This window comes from Manis pentadactyla, chromosome 1 (genome assembly GCF_030020395.1).
Source record: "Manis pentadactyla isolate mManPen7 chromosome 1, mManPen7.hap1, whole genome shotgun sequence".
Lineage (NCBI taxonomy): Eukaryota > Metazoa > Chordata > Mammalia > Pholidota > Manidae > Manis > Manis pentadactyla.
The window spans coordinates 103,788,972-103,811,169 of record NC_080019.1 but is presented as its reverse complement, the minus strand read 5'-3'; the positions used below and the strand labels follow the sequence as shown (position 1 = coordinate 103,811,169).

Sequence of the window (22,198 nt, the reverse complement as noted above, 5' to 3'; positions counted from 1 at the left end):
CCCTTCCTTCTCTATTGTTCCAGCCTGAAATGCTCTTTCATTCATTAACAGATATTCACATGACTTGAACCCTGAGTTGCTTTAGTGTCTAATCATATATCAGAAAAGCTTTCCTATGCAGCCTGTGTAATAGAGCTCTTATCCCTCTTTCCCTGTTTTATTTCCCTTCAAATAACAGACTGGAAGGAACTGAGGGTTCAATCATATGATTTTACTGTGCATATGAATCACCTGGGGATCTTGTTAAAATGTTGCATCTCATACAGTAGGTCTGGGTGAGGTGGGATATTCTGCATTTCTAACAAAACCCAAGATGCTGCCAATGCTGCCAGGCTTGGTGTCACTTTCGGATTAGCAAGGCTGTAGTTCCTAGATGGCTACAGGTTTAGGAAGACACCCCAAACTCCAACTGCATTGCTTTCACAGAGCCAATTATTGTTCTAGCATCAAAACTCTGAGGAAATTTCCCTTGCTCTTCCCATCCTCAGCACTAAGGCCTGTATTCCACACGTGTGGCACCAAGCTCTACTTTCTCTCTTTCTACCTTCTCTAGTGCTTATTGGACTGCTTCACCTGTTCTATTTCCAAGTCTGCTCTCGTCCTACTTAGGTGATTCTCTGAGTTTCTAAATCCCTGGATCAGGGTATTGCCCCCATAAGCCCTCCCCAAATGTGCTCATTGACAACAATATCTTTTTCTACAGCTGTAGGTCTCAACCTGTGTTCACAAAATTACCTGGGGAGTCTGTAAAAAACACCAATGCCAGGCTCATATACTAAACCTCAAAATAAAAGTTTCTATGGGGAGAGCCCAGGCATAAATATTTTTAACATTCTCCAGTGATTCTAATATGTAGCCAACGTTAAGAACCACTAAGTTCTAAATGGATTACAAATACCAACAGTGGCCCAGGGTGCTCACCTGAGCTCCCTAGATGAAATTTTTTTCAAACAGCTTTATTGAGGAATAATAAATACACAATAAACTACAGATATTTCAAGTTTGATGTTTTGACATATGATATACTTGTGGGAACATCATGACAATGAAATTCTCAGACAATGAATGTAAGTATCACTCTCAAAAGTTTCATCAAGGCCCTTTTAATCCCCTTCTCCTTTGCCCCCCACTCCTGTCTCCAGGTGACTATTGATCTACTCTCTGTCACTATTGAGTTGTTTGGATTTCCTAGAATAGTCTATAAATGGGGCTTACAGAAATTTAAATTTTCTATAGATGGAATCATACAGTATCTATTTTGTGCTGTTCCCTTTCAATCAGCATAATTATTTTGAGATTCATCTGTTTTGCTGTACGTATCAATAGTTCTTTTCTTAGTATTCCATTGTATGGACATACTGTAATTTGTTTATCTATTTGCTTATTTGTGTACACTTGGCTTGTTTCTAGCTTGGTTATATTCTAAATAAAGCTGCCTACAGTGTTCATGTACAAGTCTTTGCATGGACATATGGTTTCACTTCTCATGGGTGAATATCTGGGAGTAGAATGTCTAGGTTGTATCATAGGTGTATATTTATGTTTTTAAGCAACTACCATACTGTTTTCTAAAGTAGTTGCAATCTTTTATATTCCCACTGGCAGCATATGAGGGTCCTTGCCCAACTGGGCATCATCAATCCTAGGGGAGGAGTCTGAAACCAAGGGAGATATAGGAGAGAAAACTGGGACGCAGACACATTAAATAATTTGCCTCAAATCAAATAGCCCATGAATAGAGGTTTGTGCAGATCCAGGGCCAGTGCTTGCAAGATCCTTTGGGCCCTAAAGCCACCTTTGCAGCATGAGAGGGACTCAGTGGGTACCCCACTGAACTCACAAAGCCACTCTTTCCTCAGTGAGGTCCTTTTTCATGTGTGCTAAACATCAGAAATCTTGGTCTACTGTGTTTTCTAGCTCTTCCTGGGAGAGAACAAGGGCCATGACAGCATTATGTATCCCTGTGTTGATAGAAACCATCCCTCTGTCCATGAGTTCCTATCTTCATCCCTGGGCTCCATTCCCTCCAATCACCAGTGGTAAAACACCTCCCAGGCAACTATCAGTGGCCACCACTTCTAGGAGACAGTCCAGGGCAGAGGGGAGCAGTGTCTCACTCTGGCATTTTCAAGAGAAAAAGGCTCCCAGTCTGGCAGGAAGTGTCATTATAAACAGTCATTTTGAGAATAACAGGCTTTTGGCCATGTTTTTTTTTTTTTCCTGTCAGGAAAGCCATTTTCAAAGAAAAAAGAAGTATTCCTTCTTCCTTCTATTTTTTTTCCAAAAAAGTAAACTATTCCCACTGTTTGCTACTGTATTTGGAACAATTTTCACAGCAAGAATTCCTGCATAACAAGCCAGCAATACAGTTAGGTTGACTGATTCTGATTTTTAGTTATATTCTGAGAATGTATTGATTATTTAATTTTTAAGGACGAAAGAAAATTCAAGAATTGGAAAATCTGCATTCTGCATGGTACAAAAGGCTTGCCACACAACACGGTGAATGTACTGTCACTAAATTTGTATACTTTAAAATAATCGATTTTATGTTATGTGAATTTCACCTCAATGAAAATATGCTTACCAATACTTCATGCTTTTCCAAGGAGATAATATTAAAATTCTCAACATCTCAACATAAGACAGTTAGAATTAAGTCTGTGTGGGAGACATGTTTTAGGGCATCCCCCTGTGCCATGAACAGAGGGCACCGCCTGCACCAAAGGCCTCTCTCAAAAAACTGGCCTAGACAGCCACTTGCGTTCTGTGGGTATCTATTTGCTGTAGCCACAGGTGATCGGACCACGGATAATCATTTGACCCAAGAGTAGTTCATTCATTGGCAGGTGACTTGGCCCAGTGATTTTCTCTTGAGACTAAGACATTCAGACACCAAGGTGAGTTGGTACTGAGCACTGGACTTCTGAAATACAGAGTCCAGGCTGCAGTTCTGGCAAATTAAATAGTGGATGAACCAGGTTATAAGGAGCTAAAGTTATGACTAAGCAGAAGAAAGAACAGGAAAGAGGGGGAGTGGGGAGAGAAGAAGAAGAAAAAGCAGAGCAGAAGCAGGAGAAGAAGAGGAGGAGGAAGTGGGAAGGAGTACGGAGAGTGGGGAGCCACTAGAGGGAGGCGGACAGATGCCCGTTTCTGAGGAGTCCCCTAACTCTATTCTGTGGGAGGCTCGGCTGCACTGAAGTTCCTGTGCCTACAGGAATGCACAGTGTATCTGTACTGAGGGGATACCTGATTCTAAGAGCAAAAACATTGATAATGACAGGTTGGAATTTGCCTTTATGGATTCTAAAATTTGATTCATTACTGTACAAGCACTCGGCATTTCTTGTGCACTTTAAGAGGAAATTAAGCAATCCTAAAGGAAATTCTTGAGTTCTCTTTGGAAGGCCAAGGAGAGCTAGTCTTAGCTTTGTACTTTGTAAAAGCACTGAGCTCTAATACTGGCTCTCTCACTGAATGCCGCACTTTCCTCATTTGTCAAATGGGGTTGATAATGCCAGATTTAGTATTTCACAGGATCCACATGATGATCAAATGAAATGACTAATAAGAAGCACTTTTTATAAGTTGGTACAACAATGTAGAGGACTTGTAGAAAATAACCAGAGTAATGGGTATATAGGGTATGGGCAGTGGTGAGCAGTGGGTAGATTTCTCTGAGCAAAACGTGTATTCATTAAAGTTCACCTTTTATCAAAGTTAATGATGTAGTTATCGTTCTCTGTTAATGAATCTTCCTAGAGTGCTAGGTTGGGATTGATTTTATTTTCCTGGTCCTCTATTTAGCAAGAAGTTTTACACATCAAGATACATTTGCTTTTTATGTACATTACATCTCCAGGACTTATTTATTCTATAACAGCACATTTGTACCTTGTGATCAACTTCACCCTTTCAACCCCCCACTCCCCACTTCCCCAACACAACCAACCACTGATTTGTTGAATGTAACTTGAATGGAACCAACATAATCTTGAATGCAGTGGAATATAGCAATGGCTGTGACCAGCAGCAGGTCTGCTTTTGCGGAAATCAAGTAACTCTGGGTAAAGGCTGATAGTAACTAGAAGCCCAGTCCAGTTTGCATATAGAAAATATGCCAAGATTAAAATAAAACTCCCTTGTATGGACTTAGGATAATCATTCCCAGAGAACCATGGGGTGTGGGACTGAGAATGAGGCACAGAGAACATGTAAATCTCAAGTTCACCTGCAGACATTTCAATGACTGCAAGGAAGAACAGTCAACCGTAGTGATCCATCTAAACTAATGCATGCTCGGGTCAGTCCTTTTCTTCCACGACTCCCCACTGCCAGCAGGAGAATGGCTGAGTTTCTCAGTGAAGTAAATGAGTTCTCCCAGGACCTAAGGGTCCCTGAATAAACTGTTCTGCTCTCAACTCTAGCTGATTTGGCATCCTCAAAGTCAAATGCTGCTAATTCTTCTATGAGGTATCTGCCTTCTTTCCTCATTCCCTTTCTGGACTCTGCCTTCCAGGAACTTTAATACCAAGTTAAATGGATCAGCCCACTTCACCCTATAATGGGATAAGCACCATTCATTCATTCATCCACTGTTTGCTGAGTGTTTCCTTATTCTCTAAGGTGTATCTCAGGTAGTACTTCCTAATCCCCATCACCAACAGCCCTCCCCAACCCCAGTGAGGGATCCTTTTTCTAGGCTACTACAGTACAGGTATCCTGATCACTCCTCTCCTGTTTGCATGTCTGGCTCCACCAGTAGAATGTAAACCCACACAATCAGGGTTTTTCCTCCCTAACTTCTCCTCTGTACTTGAAATAGTGCTTGACACAGTGAAAGTTATTGGGGGAACATAAACTAAAGAAATCAGTTTTTAAATCATATAACAGTACCTTAAGTATCTCTGTTGAGGTCTGTGTGGCATAATCTCACAAAAGACTGGCTGACTGTGATGGCTTGTCATGGCTATTATACCCTAAACCTCAGAGAGAAACGAGTCTCTAGTTTCAGCTCTTAATTAAAAAACTGAACATTGCTATCTACGTCATCTTTTTCACAGTTTTCACGTTCCCTCTGTCATCTGTCCTACAATATCTCCTTACAACGAGAAGCCCAGCACAGGTCTGTAAGGTCAGGCGCCTTGCTTAGGGTTACACAAGTTGATGACAGTGGAACCAGGGTTAGAACCTGGGGTTAGTGCCCAATTGTTCCGAAAGATGCTCATCATCTCAGAATCAGTTTTACTGACTCTGTAGGCTCAACAGGGAACTCAGGAAAGAAAAGGTCTAGGTACTGCCCCACAAGGGCACAATCCAGAGAGAAAAGAGGCACAGGCAAGGCGAGATGGTTGATGTCACTCTGCCATGCCATCCCCATGCCATCCTTTTGTCCTGATTCCCTGTAACCCCTGTGCTGTGCACCAGGAAGGAATAGAAAGATGTTTCAATTATGCATTGACGTTTCAGTTCAAATGCACCCAAATTCATAAATGTTGATGGCTACTTAACCTCCATCTGGGTTGGGTGCTGTGGGAAACAGATGAGGGGGGCACTCTTTGCCCTGGTGGACAATCAGATGAACAATTATATGTTCATATACAGATTTACTTTTTCAATAGATATTTACAAAGGCCTACTAGGTTCCAGGCAATGTTCTAGGTACCAGGGATACAGTGATGAAAAGATAGAGCTTGTGCTCTTGTGGTACTTCCATTTTTGCAGAAGAATTAGGATAAACTGCCTGAAGGGATTTGTCCAAGTAACAGCCAGTAGTAGCAGAGCAGGATTAAACCTCAGCAGTATGACCCCAGATCCTTGTTCTCAGCCACCATCCTTTTCTACCTAAAGCCTAAGATTTCTGAAATAAAATAGGAAACCTGGTATCCAGAACATAAGGACATCTTTGCTGAATTGGAAGTGAAATAAGACTCACTTTATCATAAATAAAACACATAAATCAGAACCTACAGAATTCACATTATTTGTGACAATCTGACATCAAATTTTCAGCTGGTGAACTAATAAACACCAAACAATGAAATATAAGATTTACAATTGTGTGGGCTTGTTTCCTGAGACCTGTTCTGCTTATGATTATCAAATAATGTGTTTGCTATTTCACAATATTCTCTCACTCCTCTGGCAGCCTGTTTGTAAATCTGCTGTTATCTTAGGAGCTCAGGAAATCAGGGGACAAATTGAAGAAAAAAACAGGAACAGGATTTAGGAATGTGCCAGATGTTGCTGCTGACACTGGAAAGCCATCGCCCTGGTCTCAGGTGGCTCAATGGGCTCCAGACCCTCACTCGAGAGGGTAGTTAACATGTGAAAGCAAACACAGCTTCGCTCCTCAGGCGACACGCCCACGGAGAGACAACCGCTGGGCGACAGGAAAGGTCTTCTCTGAACGTTGTGCCAATTGCGCTTGTCAAGATGAGGGATAAAGCTCAGGAATATCAGAGCAGAAATCTAGTAATGAAATAGTAATGAAGAGGGTGGAGAATTTGAGGACTAAGACTCTGCTCCCTTTTGATGTGAAGACAAGCTGCCCAGGTGAGGCCCAAGTGACAGGGGAGTAGCAGCAGAGACGGGTGTTGGCTATTTCCAAACACACGTGGGCTCTCGGACGGCCTTGTTTCCTTAGTTCAGTAGTAGCAACTCAGCCTTTTAGAATTCAAGAGGAGCACAGGCCCCGTGATGTTGGTGTGGTTTAGATTTCAATTCAGGCAGGATTTGTGACTTCACTGGATGGTGCTAATGAAACCCAGGGCACACTGACTCATTCCTGCTTGACAGTTAATTTGCTGCAGGATTCCTAGCAAGTTATGCTGTCTGTTGATGTAGGTGTTTTCAGGATGGATTGATCATTCAAAAAGATGCCTTACTGTTTAAAGAGGTGGCAATATTGTAATGAAAGCACTTAGAGAGTTTAAAATCTAGGTTCTGTACAAGTTTAAACTTTCAACTCTATTTCACGCATGATTCCTTCAATCATAAAAGGCTATTTATGGGACCAGGACCCATCCTACCTAACCTTTCCCTTCATACTCTTGGCATCACGTTTACTTTTTTATACAGTTGATCACTGAACAATGGGGGCTTATGGGTGCAGTGGAAAACCCATCTATACCTTTGACCCCCCCAAAAACTTAATTACTAATAGTCTACTGTTGACTGGAAGCCTTACTGATAATATAAACTGTCCATTAACACTTACTTTATATGTAACATATACAGTATTCCTGCAATAAAGGAAGCTAGAGAACTTTTTCAAATTGTCACAAATTTCCAAATAATTTCCCAAGATATTTATTGAAAATATCCACATACAAGTGGAGTCATGCAGTTCAAGGGTCAACTGTACTATTTTTTTATTTCCTAACTCCTGAAATAAGCTTTGTAGAAACGTGGTATGTTCCCTGTTGGCTGGGCAACCCTCCTGGCAGGCAGGTTTGTATTTCAACTTACAGATGTTTACAGTACTTGGTGCCAATTTTCTCAGCCGAAGTTGGAGGCCTCACATATTTGGAGGACCTTGTAGACTATTCCCTGATTATCTCAATCAAGGAACTCTAGTTTGGACAGCAGCCCATCCACCTCAGATGAGTCCAGTCTTTGTAGAATCATAAAGTTAGGGGCTTCAGACAATGTAGTTAAGATGCCTCCCACCGGGGGAAACCCTGGCTCAGAACCCAGGGTTCCCCCTCCTGGTTTTGGGAGAGTCTGTTTGCTCTTAATAGGGACAATCATCCCTTTGTCACATATCTGACTCTGCAGACACCTGGTGTCTTTCATCAGGAGGGGAGAAGATGGCACGGAAGGGACAGAATCAAACCTGAAGGTCAAAGCTACAGCTGCTGGTCCTTGAAGATTTGTTTAGACCTTACATTAACACCACAGGATTTACAAGATGAAGGCCAGTGCTGGTACCGCTGTCCTTCACATCAGTTAAATACAGCCACAGCAGGAGAGGTCCTGAAGGCTTTTTGGCAGGCAGCATAGCACAGGGTTAAAACACCAGCCTCAGAAATTAACTGGAGCTGGGCTTGAATCCTCCATTAACACTTACTTATGTGCCTTATTCAAATAAAGCACTTCCAGAGGATAGCTACACCCAACTCAAAGTGATGTTGGGAGGCATAAATGAGACCATGCATGTCAAAAGCTTGACACACTACACGGGCTAGTAAGTGCTCTAATTTAGCACCATTTCATGTTGATTTTAATTGATAGAAAAAAAACTATATCTTTCTCAAGCATGTATTGCTTGGAAGGTAAAACTCACAAATCAGAAACACATGAAGAAAAAGGCCAATCTGAATGAATTCCCAGCACAAAATCTTTAAAGTTGCATATTTTGCACAGCCTACTTTAAATAATTCCCCCCTTACAATATGAAATAGGTCTCAAGTGCATTCTGTCTTAAGTCCAACTAGCTTAGACACCAGGGGGGTCTCAGCGAACTTAAGGATAGAATAAATTGGGCCTTGATGAGGGGCCTTCAAAAGCATCTTTATCCCTCTTTCTTGCTCCTCTTTCCCTGCCAGCTTCATTGTTTTCTCTCCCTCAGCATCGGCTTTCTCTACATGGAGAAAAACAGCTACCCAAGAGTTTTCAAGCTTTTCATTTTACAGAGCCAGCCATTAGAGCAGTACTAACTTGAGTCTGAATCAAGTGGCTAGGGGCCCATCCCCAGAATAACATACTGCAGTCTGGGCACCTGGTCTTGGAAGAACACAGCAATGTGTGGAGAACCAAGTGGGTGGAGCTGAGGGTGGGAGAGGTTGTCTCATGCTCACTGTGAGGGGCAGATGATCAAGACCTGTGACACCTTTGTCCTACCCCCCCAGGCTTAGTGTGAAACCAAAATTTGTTCCATCTAATCTCAGACTCTGCAGCACTAACATTTAGAACCTCAGGGTTCGGGTGAAAGCACCTTAACTTTAGAGAAGCTGATTTTCACTCCTGTGAATATTCCTAAGTACTGAACACTAGGAGATGGATGGTAAGACGGAAAGGTATAGGCAGGTCCCTGAGGCTGGCACGGATCAGCTGCATGAGCTTTCCAGCTCAGGTCAGTTTCCAGTTTTGTGTGGATCCTATTATTCCCACCCCTTCCTTTTTCTTTCCTTAAAACTCTTTTCACCTGAAGAAACAAAGAATGTATTTGCAGATGCTGATTAATGTGCTGTGTGGCAGACGCCACTTGCATAACCAGAGACAGCATTTCCATGATGCCTTGTTCTCAAACTTCACTGTTTGCTTATCATTCCTATGACTTCTGCCATTTGAGTAGCACCTGCCCTTTTATTCACTTGTTACATCTTTTTTGTAAACTTATATATCCACTTTAATTTCACATTTTTCTTTGATGTGCCTGATGCAATTTTCCCTAGTATAAATGACAAAAACTACATATTTAAAGATATTAGGCCATGTACTGCTTAGTTTTCATATATCTCCTCACTTTGGGAAACACTGCTTTAGCAGAAAATCACAAGCATTCAATAGCCCACATATGAAAGAAATTTTGTTAATCAGAATTGAACATATTTCCCTCATAACTTGAATAGAGAACAAAAAACCTGTACCTTCAATTCTAAGGAAAAAAATTAAGAAGCATTTTTATTTATCCTTTGACTCAGAAAAGGTGAAGGAATTATATTTCTTCAGTGTGGTTTTGTTTACCATAAAATTAATTTTTATTACACAACACAATGTATTTTTCATCTATAACATTACTATTACAGTGAAGATGGTAAACACTACAGTTAAGACTATAATCTTTGATCTTCTTTGCCACACTCCCTATTAGGGTAAATCCAAGTTTTGAATTTGGATTGTATCCTTCCAGACTTCTTTGCCTTGAACCAGTAGGTCTTCCACTTGCCAAGGGGCTCTGTACTGTATGCGGGAGCACACCCTAGACACACAGGACTTTACACCCCTGCCTTAGCCTTCATTCCGTTTACATGGGGCCTCGTGACCAGTCAAAAATGAGAGACCGTCCAAGGTCCTTCCTCAGCACATGCACTTGGCCTCTTAGACCCCAAGGACTATACTGCAAGCTTTAAAAAAACCCTCATGGACCTCTAATTTCCCAGATGTTGACGTCTCTGAACAGGCTCTCCTTTGCCCCAGCTGGTATTACAGCCTTGAGCAGCTGCAGGGGTAACAAACTGCACTGTTTTTCAACAAATGCCTGGAGCTTCAGGTTTTTCCAGAGAACAAGCTCTGAGTCAGGATCAATTACAACAGCTGCCAATGGAGCTTTTCCAGGGAGCTGTTGAGACAGGTTCAACAGTGACCACGCCCTGGGGCTGAGGCATTTTGAGGCTCTCCAAACCCAGTACACTCCCTCTGCTGGCTACCAAGGCTTGTGGAGCTGGGGAGATGGGGAGGGGGAGCAGACTGGGTTAAAGGACCACAAAACCTGCTGTTCTTACCAAGGCTCAGATAGTTGCAAGTCTTTGGTTAATTTCCAGAGTTCTGAAAAAGTTGCCTTTTGCAACTTTGTCAGTGTTTTTGTTGTTTTTATGGATGTCCTCATTTCATCAAATTCTTGGATGCTCTGCCCTGTCTCCCTGCTCCCCACCGTTTACTCACTTGGTGGAGAGGGGCACAATGGGGTCTTCTGTTAGAAGGGACATCATCCATACTCAGGTCAAGGATTTGGTGGGAAATGTGGTCGACATAGAGCCAGCACGCCAACCGTCAAGGACAGCTGTCACCTCTGATGGCTGCACTGTTCCAGGATGAGACCGAGGGCGGCCAGGACTCTCAAATTTCAGTAGCATCTGGGATCCCAGCATTTTTAATGAAATTTCCAGATTTTAAGTTAACAATAACTACTTCAATGAAAAAAAATCAAAGCACAGCACCCAAAATAACTTGCCCAAGGGAAAAGACTATGGTTTGGAGCAGTAGGAGTCTTACGGATTGCATCACTGCTATAAGAATGTTTCCTACCAAATTAGTCCACTGAGTGCACATCGACATGCCTTTTAAAGCTTCTCTTATGCGCCAGATAATGTGGTGTATGCTGCAGAGTGAGACATGTTGCCCCAAGCGTACACTCTGTCCCAAGTCTAGCCACAGAGGTATGAACTTTTCTTAAGTTACCATCCTGAATAAAGGGTACCTGTGAATAGATTTGTTTAGTTTTAACTAGTCCAAGGCAAGGTATCCTGAGAGATTTGTTTAAAAGGGTCATTTTGCAGTCCCTCTATTTAGGGGCATGTGCTTTGTGTGGTCAGCACACATGGGGACTGGAGGTAGGGAAAGGGTAAAGTGAAAGTCGCACCAATCCTTTGGGGGCAAAGGGCCAGAGAGCCGACTTCTAACCAGCCTCAAAAGCACTGGTGGTGTAATCACATGGATGCTGCTTAGTTTATTCACTTACATGGGAGAGCATATCCTCTCGGAGCTTTGGATAAAGGGTGCCTAGGAGGCAAATTTGTGAGATCTCACATATCTAAAACTGTTTTTGTGATATTTCACACTTGACTGAGAATAAGCAGGTGGGAAATCTTTTTCTTTCAAAACCTTGATGTACTTGCCTCACTGATTTCTAGCTTCCAGAGTTGCTACTGAGAAGTGTAAAGCTACTCTGATTTCCAGTCCTTCTGTATGACCAGTTGTGTGTTTTGGGGAGCTTCCCTTCGTCCTGGTGGTCTGAAATCACACGATGGCATGCCTTGGTCGAAGTCCATTTTCATCCACAGTGTTGAGCACCTTCCTGCCCTTTCATTCTGGAAACTCATGTGTTTCCTGACTTTCTTGTCTTCATTTTCTCTGTTCTTTCTGGAATTCCTATTACTTGGTATCAATGTCATGGTCTTACCCTCATCTTGTATCTTCTTATTTTTGTTTGCTCTATTTTTTGGGTTCTTCTCTTAGTTCCAGCTTCCAGCCCTTATACTGAATTTTTAATTTCCAAGGACGTTTCCATGTTCAACTATTCCCTTTCAATAGTATTCCATTCTTATTCTACAGAAGACTTCTTCTCATTTCTCATCTCTCTGGAGATACGAGTTTTCTGAAGCTTCTTTAGTCTTTGATTCTTCCAAGTTATTGGCTTTGGGCTTCCATTCCTGGTAGCAGCTTTCATCAGATGTCAGGCTGCCCCTTGTTACGCTGGCAGACTGAGCAGCTGCCGGGGGACTGCTGGCTCTGAGTTCCACCTTAGGGCAGTGGTTCTGTCTTGGCCGTACAGTGGAGATCACTTGAGAGCTTTAAAAAACCGATTCACCAGAAATACTTTATTGGTGTAGGGTGTGGTCTGGGATAGGGGTTTTGAAAAACTCCCCAGGTGACACTGTTGTCTAGCCCAGGCTGACAAGTACCACCAAAGGGGGTTTCGGCTGAACCGCTTCATTGAACACTCTAATATTCTTCTGTATGCTTATAGTCACATGATCTCATTTCTGATATGACACCTTCACTCTCAACTGTGGAAAGTGTCTCCTAGTCCAGGAGCTTGCTATTTTACCTTCTCCTGAGTATTAACTTGTAGGCTTCTTCGGGAGTGGAGGGGCAGGTGTCCAGTTGAAAAAAATGGGGATGAATTTTGTGGATCTAATGGCATTTTAAACAGCTTTCAACCAATGCTATTTAGGCTCCTTTCCCCCTTCACCTTCACGTCAAATAGGAATGCCTCTTGTCAGTTTTTGAGTCTTAAGGGTATTAGGCATGTTAATTGAGTTGGTGTTCATTTTTCCCCCTACTAAATTAGCATTCAACTTCCTTTGATTAGGTTTCCAAAATTCTGGTGCTAGTAACTTCTCTCCCATTCTTCCAGTGTTGAGGGGAATAGTGACTTAAAAAATAAAATTCTTTACTATTATTTTCAGTGGTGTGTTAGGAGCATGCAAAATTTGCTGTTCAATTAGTCATTTTTACCTGTAAGAATGGCTATCATTCTTTATATAAGAAAGTGTGGAGTTACAACCAGGTTCTCCATACATTTTTCCCCCCCAGGAGGAAAAAAAAAGATTGTAAAGATTCCCAGCAACACAATGTAAACATAAGGAAATCATGGCCACAGAAGGAACACTGTGCTTTTTGCTGTTGTTGTGGAATGCAACTGGGAGGAATGAGGAGGAGGTCACAACCCTGTGCGTTCGCCATCCTGGGCACGAGGTGGACAGAGGTGGCCTGGGCTCCTGAGGCTTGGCACAGATGGAATGTTAGGTGAAGAGGCATGTTGGCCCCACAGACTCTGACACAGAATTACACCAGCAGCCCATGAGCCCGGGTGATCCGCAGTCATGCGAGGTGGCCCACTTAGGGAAATGTGGATTTTTAGCTTCTTTTGAAACATCAGCATATGTGACAGTGGCCAGCAATCCGCAGGACGTCAAACAGCATAAGCAAGGTGGCAGCTGTCCCTTTCGATGGCACTATGCCACCTGCCTGGCCTGTAAAGGCATTTGAATTCGCAACTTCTGGGATGTGGTTTAAGTGTTTAAAAAGTGACAACAAAAGCGATCCTGTTCATGGCAGAAAACCCTACGTAAGTCAGAAAGGATTAAAACATTTATTGGGCATAAATATATTACATATACACTACAGATACAGTTAGGTATTACATATAGCATAGTATTTGCAAAATCTATACATTAAAATTGATATGGCAGTTTTAATACAACGTATATGAAATAGTCTAAAATTTACAATACAGGAAAACATGATTATTTTTTTCTCTTAAAGTTGAAAAGCTTGGAATGTATGTCCAACAGTGAGGTAAAACATTTTGTCTTTCAATTTTAAAGAATTGTGCAAGGATAACATTCAAACACATTCAATTAGGGCACTTTTCAATTTTGACAGGAATACTGAATTACTGTAGCCAACAAAACAGTTAGAAAATGCCATCATTTCAAGTTAATAAAAACAAGGCAGGTAATATGAAAAAAATCTTTTAAAAAAGTTTTCTTTGAGGATAAAGGGCAGTTTGCTTCACATGACTGGAATTTCTTGTGCCAAGGATGAGTTTGACATACAGAGCATCAGAAAGCCACTCACTCATTCCTACATATTGCAAAAGGCCAAAGAGAGAAAGTTAATATAACACTTTATTTTATTGTTCATGTGTAATGGCAATACATATAGTTATATGTCAATATCACATACACATATTTCTGAAAGGAAACAGTGCCAGATAGAGTAATAATTTTTTGACTGGAGAGATTATAATGAACATCAAATAATGGAGAGCAATAAAATAAAGTGCCATTAGCTAGGGTTTCACACACTTCAGCTTTCTGGTGCTTAAAAAGGATGAAAATCTCAAAAAGATAAAATATTCATAGCAATTTTAGCCAAAAGTACTATTTCATGTAAAAAAAACTGCAATCAATTCAAAGAATTTTTTTATAGCAGCAGTTCTGAAGTGTTTCCAAAAAGGGACACGTTTTCCCCAGCAAACAGGGTTCTTATTTTGTTACTCAGTTGATTCTTCATTCAGTGAAAAATGCCCTCTCCCCAAAACACCTGCATGAAATTATACTGGGAAACGCAGATGCCACGTTTTACAGTGGTTCATAACACACGTTATTTTAAATAGAGGGATGAGTTTTGGAAGGTCAGAACTTTGGCAAAAATACATTTACCTTGATGCCATCAGTTTGCAAGGCTAATTAAACTAATTCTTACAGTCAGTAACAAAATACAGAACTCTCTAATACTACATCAATCAATATAGGCACAGAGAATAATTCACTGATCTTAGCACTTTCTTTCAAGAGATGATTATGGTTTTTTGGATACATGTAAACGTTTCAATCACTGATAATGGATTTTTTTTTTTTTTGGCATTTGATGCACTAGATGCTCTTATCTTTAAAAACACAAGAAAATGCCAGAAGATTGATAATACTACAGATGTTGCCAAGGAACAAGACTTTCCTAAAATTACAAAAGTATAAAACACAAAAAAATAACATGCTACAAGGGAAAATTAGTACATAAGTACACTTTAAAAATTTTACAATAAATAAAGATTGCACTGTAATTGGCATTTAAAGTACTGTATGCAGAATATAGTATAAATAAACCAAAAACAAAATAATGTTGGTTTCCCCATGACTTTGGTATGGGAATATTATAAGCTAGTACAGGATACTGCATCTTAAGACAACACAGACCAAGCATAAAATAGCTATGATCAAGAAAAACCAAGTAGCAAAAATATACAAAAACAGAAGCAGGGGGATACATTGTGTCTGTTGCACCCTTTTGGAATATATTTGCACCTCCAACTCTTAAATGTCCCTGAGGTACGCGAACATTGTGGACACCATATAAATAATCCAATGACTTTGGGTTAAAATTGATTATCTCATGACTCAAAATGAACATGCAAGAGTAACACTTTGCACTCCAATAGCACCTGTTGATCAAGGATCTCAAAGGACTTACAAACATTAGAATCCCCGTTTTATTTCATTTTATTTTATTTTATTTTATTTTTAATGCATGGGAACACTGAGGCACAGAGAGGTAAAGTGACGTGTTCAGGTCACGCAGCAAGTTAGTGACAGATCCAGGGAGAGAATCTAGGCTCTTTGACCCCCAAACACCCTGTGCTTACCACCAAATACCATTCCCTCTCCACACATGGCCAGGTCAACCCCACAAAAAACAGGAACTACAAATTTAGATAAGTCTCTTTTGGGTTTTACCAATTTACCTGCTGTTAGATAGTATTATGTGCACTGAATTAAGATACTGAAATTCAATCACTTCATTGATACCTCAAAGAACAGCCTAAAGGCAAACCTTTCAAAAATAATGAGCTGACGTGTAAGAAGACTGCTCACAATTAGTGTAAATCATGGACAATGGGCAGAGGCACTAAACTGTCACCAGTTCTCGTCATATAATTCTGGTCAAACATAACCAAATATAATAACTCTAGTGATTAGATTAGAAGTAGTTATATACAAAGACAAACAAACAAGTTAAAGCAGCTTTTAAAATAGCTGAACAAGGAACAACTAACTATTGCACAATGCCCTCTTAAAGGTACTGTGATGAATCGATGGGGTAAAAATCTACAATGTTCCATAATTTATAGGTGCATTTTGGTTATTTGATTTCTTAGACAGGCAGCTCATAGTGTTAAAATCATATGAAACACAGATTATTAAAACATTTCAGATTAAAGTACACATTTTGATTTAAATGACCTAAACACAGTTAAGCAACTGAGTGACAAAATGGTTGTTTAGGGCAGCCTTATCTGGGTGAACACATCTTCTGTATGTTGTGGTGGCTGGGTGGTAACACTCTGACAACACGGAAACCCTAGTCCTGAATCTACACACACTGTGGTTCGTGTTCACAGATACACATGATCAAGACGTAAGAAGTGACTGGTGTATATAAATTACTAAACTGTAACATGGAAAAAAAAATCAAAAGCTTGCAAAAGACATCAGTGACAACAGAATAAAGGCAAATCTGAAAATTTAAAAGAAAATACAAGAAAGCTAGCTTTTGGTTTCTGGTTTGCTTTTCTTCTTTAAAAAAAAAAAAATCCAGTTTACTTTCTTCCTAGTTTTGCATTTCAAAAAGGTGCACCAAAACACTGATATTTCTTTCTAGCTAAATCTGTAAAACAAGAGAAGTATATAAATCAAAGAGTAAAAGGACTTAAAAAGGGGAGTATCTGAATAAATGTGTGTAGTAAAATGTGTAGCATTAATTAAATTCCATACCTCTAGTTTCGTTGGGTTTACTTCATTAAGAAGTACTGTAATATAAAGGCAAATAAGATGGACAAAGTTGCAAAGCCAACCACAATGAGGGCTGCAAACTGTTCATCAGTAGGCATCATGCTCTTCATTTTGGGATCCTCTAAGCTCCCCATGTCCCCTGGAAGCATGACCTCACTCCGTTGTAATACAAAAGCTGCAGAGGGGCTGAAAGCTCCGCTTAGCTCCTGAGAGGTGTCTAAACAGCGACGACACACACACACACGGAACCTGTAGTCTGTGTTGGTCTGGAGGCCTGAGATTTGGAATGTTGCTTCTTCTCCCTTGTACACCTTCAAGACAAGGAAAAGACCCAGTCAATTAATTTATAACAACACTATGATCTCTGAAGTAATGATCACATAACATCAGAGGTCTCATGGACCTGGCTTGGTTTAAATAAATTCCATACCACCACCACAAATTATATAGAAAGGTATTTCTCCCAATCCGTATTTCATCTAAAAAAAAAAAGTAGTATTCCAACCCATTCTGCATAAAACATAATACAAAATTCAGTGACTGATGTTGACAGGCAAGATGGCACTGACTATAATTATAGCTGACATAATAAAGATGTCTCTAGTTAAATTTCAATAATACTTTAGGCTATAAATCAGAAGATAGTAACTCTTACAAAGCGCTCTATGATCTAAGCCTGCAGAACAAATTAACATTTTTTTAAATTGAAACAATTGTACAAACAATAAAATGCAAAGTTTCAGTTGCATGATTGCCAACTGGACACACCATATAATACTATCCCATCAAGATACCCACCCTCCACCTCTAAGAGGTATACATTATTCTAATTTTGTAATTAGTTTGCCTTATTCTGTAAGTTCATATTAATGGAATGAAAAAGTATGTACTCTCTTGTACCTATAAGATTCATCTGTGTTACTGATTCAGTAGTTGTTCCTTTTATTGTGGAACATATGTCTATATCTCAATTTGTCCATTCTCTTCTGATGGACACTGGCATTGTTTCCAGTTTGGAGTTTTACATAATAAGACTGCTATGAGAATTTTGTATAAATCTTTGAGGTCTTAAGTTTTAATTTTCTTGGGCAAATACCTAGGAGTAGAAGTGTTGGGTCACAGGGAAAGTCTATACTTAACTTCATGAAAAACAATTTTCCCAAGTGACTGTATCACTTTGCACTCTTGTATCAGAGTTCCCGTTGCTCCACATCCTCACCGACATTTATTGTCAGTTGTTTACGTTTAGCCATTCTAGTGGGTGGTGATGCTACTTATTTGCATTTATGATGTTTCCCACCCTCATATGCTTACTGGTCATTCATAAACCTTCTTTTGTGAAGAGTATGTTAAAATCTTCTTGCCTATTTTTGTTTCCTTTTATTAACTTATAGGAGATTATATAATCTGGAGAGGCGTTCTTTGTCACTAAGGGTGGTGAACATTTTTCTCCCAGTTTTGTGGCTTGCCAAATTGTTTTGAGAATTTTTTTTGATGCAGTCCAATTTATCACGAATTAACATTTAAATAATTTAATGGTCTGTCTGTCTGAAAGTGTTTCCTCTCTATATGACCAAGCTGTTTTTTTCCTTAAGGATCTGGGATGTGTTCTTGCCCCTGTTAACCCTGATATAATCACCTTAAGATTTACTATACAGGGACTTGAAAACTACCAGTTTACTTAGAGATTATCACCCTCTGAGTTGACTGAAGCTAAGGGTTGACTCTTTGAGGGAGGATAGGAGAAGGTGGTCTCACAAGATGCTTCTGTCAAGTGATACGGATCCTCAAAAAACTTAAGAGAAAATGGTAATCATTAAAAGTACATAAAAATTCATGGCTTATATTAGAGTCAGTGAATAAGACAGGAAAAAAACTAGTTGAAACTCAACCAAATCAGTAAGATAGTTGGCTGATAAGGAATTTAAAGAGCAAAATTAACTGAACCCTTTCTATCTGAGTGGCTCTGAGTTAGCATCTGTATAGTGCATAAAACATGCCTAACTACTATATAGTAACTGAACAGTAAAAGCTAACTATTATTATACTATTTAGAACTTAAAAACAATTCCAAATATATTTTTACAACACAGCAATTAAAAGTGATAGATACAGGCATTTTCAACCTATCGACAGGCTACCTTAGTAAAGCTGTCAGTTTTGCCCATCTATGCAAATACTCTAGAAAATAGGGTATTTCCAACAATCTCAATTTTATCTGAAACACTTGCCAGAGTTAGTGGGAATCTACATACGTTCAGTGTTTTTCAAAGTCTGGTGGGTAAACTTCTACTAGGAAAGAGGACCTTCCACCAGTGAACACAAGTGTGCTGGCTACATATTTAGTGTTGGACAAATTAAAGACAGCAAGAAGCTTAGAAAAGGGACCAGACTTCTAAAGTTCACCTGATATTTAGCCTTTTTCTTAAGATTTTTCTCCCCTCACTTTTAAACTTTACAGGCAGACTTTAACTGCCTTATTTATTATACTTTTGTTTAGTGACTGAGCCCCAGAAAACCAATTGTTTGCTCCTCATATTCCAGATTCATCATTGCTTTTGCTACTCGTTTTATAAGATTTTAAGTATGTTCCTCCTGGTGAGCCCCTTGTTTCTTTCATGATTGTGCAATGAGCCTTGGCAACCAGAGTTACAGACAGAAGTGAAAGAAAGAGCTGTAAGAAAACCCCTGGTAGAACTGAGCTCACTCCTTTCTCACAGCTCACAGTGCCAATGACACATTAGCGTTAAAGGGATATTTAAAGATGAGCCGGTTGTCACGGTGATCGCCCAACCCACACACCACCAGCTATGCAAGAGATCAGACTATATACCACAATGGAGCTGTCTATGAATTATTTCCTAACATGTGGGTGGTCTCAGAAAGACAATGGTGTACTTTTTTTTTCTTTAAAGAGATCTTTTAATTGTGAATGGTTTTTACTGTCTTAATTTAGGTTTTATTTCCACAAATGCTGCAGTTATTACAGGCACAGCCATCATTGTTAATGATTCCATTTTTTACGATTAAGTTGTTTACAGTGTATGGACAGGAAATAAGGAGTTTTAATATATTTTAGAAATAGTTAATAATGACTAAGCCTTTTGGATTAATTCTTAGCTAAGGAAACATTAAAACAATCCTATTACTCCATATTCTGAGGATTCTGGCTCCTGAAGCTTGAGATAACTGATGTGTTTTTGTGTAAATAATCATAGCCATGGGATCACAAAATCACAGGGTCATCAGACCTGCCACCCAGCTGTGCCTCCACTGAAATGACTCTTCCTGGGCCTGGGCAGCTCTCCGCGCCAGGGCAGCAGGCTGGGCCTTGTACCCTTTTGTTTTCATTTGCTGTGACAGGGGAACCATTATGGGCTTTTCTCCTTGCCTCAACCCAATTTAAAAGGTACAGCTCCACTTAAAATTTTCTTCATTGAAGTAAGCAATCATAATATCACAGAAAGTATATAAGCAGTATTATTTTACAATGACTATTTCTGTTCTTGATTTGATGTTAAATACGTTTTAAAGTAATTTTGACATGTTTATTCCAAATGGAAGGATTTAAACTAATGCTCAGCCAAAATGAAGAATCTGTGACCCTTAATTCAGAATAACATGCTGTGTTATCTTCTAAGCACAGCATTTTGGGTAGGATTATGGGAGGTTTGTAGCTGGACTAATGCCTGTATCTCTTTACTAATGCCATCCCTCTCCCAAGAACTGGAAAGGGAGACATGATTGACGGCACCGTCTTCTCACAACTGAGCCAATCTGATACAGTAACCCTGAGTTAGAAGGTTAGAATCCCTACTTTTCTAACAAGACAGCTGAGGCTCTGGGAGGTCAATCAACTCCTCCAATATCACATGACTATGGGAGGCAAACTAGACCCCTTGCCTCCCCATCCCCCGAGCTCAAGAGGGAGTCCACTAACCTCTGTAGTGGGTGCCATGCTAGCAAGGCATCACTGTTCCTGACCTGAAGAGGACAGGCAAGGGGATGTGTTCCTGAGCTACTTCTTGAGGCATCTGTTTTCACCCAAATGGGTCACTAAACTCTGAGAGCACTGGCCATGCTGTTATATCATACGCAGGCATCCCTCCCAGTAGGAAGGACCTAGCAGTTTCTCAGCAAACCGAGGCTCCTATATGCGGACTCCATGAAATTGAACATGAATTTGTTTCACATGAAATTTTGAATGGATGTATGCATGAGCATTTTTCTGGTGTAAGGGGGTCATGGCTTTTAACAAATACTTAAAGGGACCTGTAAACCTAAAAAATTACGAATCAGTAAAATAAATGATGGCTTTTAAATATCTCTGTATTACTCTTACTGTGCTTTGGATTTGACCTTTTATTCATGCAAAAATAAAAAATTGTGCAATGAGACAATCATAGCCTCACTGTTTAATTTCTGTATTAGAGAACTGAATTGAAAGCTGTTAAGAAAAAAAAAAGTATGCTCCAAGGCTTTAAAATAGTTCTGTTAAGGGAAGCTCGTTCTTCACAGTACCTCCTTATGTGCTACCATGAAGAATCAATACACATCAATACTATATTCTAATGATACAAAATGAAAGTATATTTACACAGATACCATCAAATTAAATGTAAAGGTCTATAAATCTACAGATGTTTCAAAAGTTTTCTGAAGGCAACAAATCTGAGTACCAAGAATATTAATTTGTCACAACTTTTGACTTCTAATAGGTAGCAATTTCTTAGTTTATCACCTTTTTTATCTTCAATGTTTAAATGTATTTTTTTGTAAAAATTCTTGCTGTCTCAACAGGAATATGAGTATGAATCATCCTGACTTACCTTATGTATGTATTAAACTGTCTAAGTTATATCTTGTGCAAAAAAATATCAGGTACCTGCATATACACACACTTTTCATTCTTTGCAAAAATTCTTTATAATTAATACAGTTTGAAAAGAAGTTTTAATATTCTTAAAAAAAGCTTGTGCTTGGAATGTGTATTAAATGGCAGAAAAACCAAATCAATATATGTATACATTCTAAGAGTAAAATTTTAGGTGAAGACTTAATACTTTAAGAGATTGTTTCATAATTAAAACAAGCTGCTCATCTTACATTGCAATAGCCAAACAAAAGAAAGCTAATGAGCTAGAACAAAGGCAAAGCTAAAGTCAACGAATGAAGCAAAACCGTAAGAAAAAGCCTTGGCTCTTGCCATATGTTGCCTGTAAAAAAAAAGCTTGGGAAGCAGAAGGACACCCTCGTATTATGGATGATTTTTTTACCTAAGTTATAAACATCACTTCTAAATCCACCCCATGCTGATGCTAACTCTTATCACCACTGCAAGTATATAATCCTGTTCCTTTGAAACTGCCTCTTTCATGATGCAAGAAACATTTACTGAGTGCCTCCCTATGTGTCCGTCCTGAGAAAATAAAAGTGAGTACCGCAAGCCCAGGCAT

The 22,198-nt window shown here is 39.7% G+C and overlaps 1 protein-coding gene across 4 annotated transcripts in view; it reads right to left on the bottom strand.

The window, feature by feature from the left end:
• Window positions 1–13,521: 13,521 nt before the first annotated feature.
• Window positions 13,522–22,198, bottom strand: part of FNDC3B (fibronectin type III domain containing 3B) — a 338,844-nt gene continuing 330,167 nt past the window's right edge. For 3 of the 4 annotated variants that reach the window (XM_036930882.2, XM_057499990.1, XM_036930883.2), the window contains exon 26: window positions 13,522–17,053. In XM_036930882.2, coding sequence (XP_036786777.2) covers window positions 16,742–17,053 — 312 coding nt within the window. In that variant the 3' untranslated portion in view covers window positions 13,522–16,741. The remainder of the gene's footprint in view (window positions 17,054–22,198) is intronic. The other variant, XM_036930884.2, reaches the window with a different exon arrangement.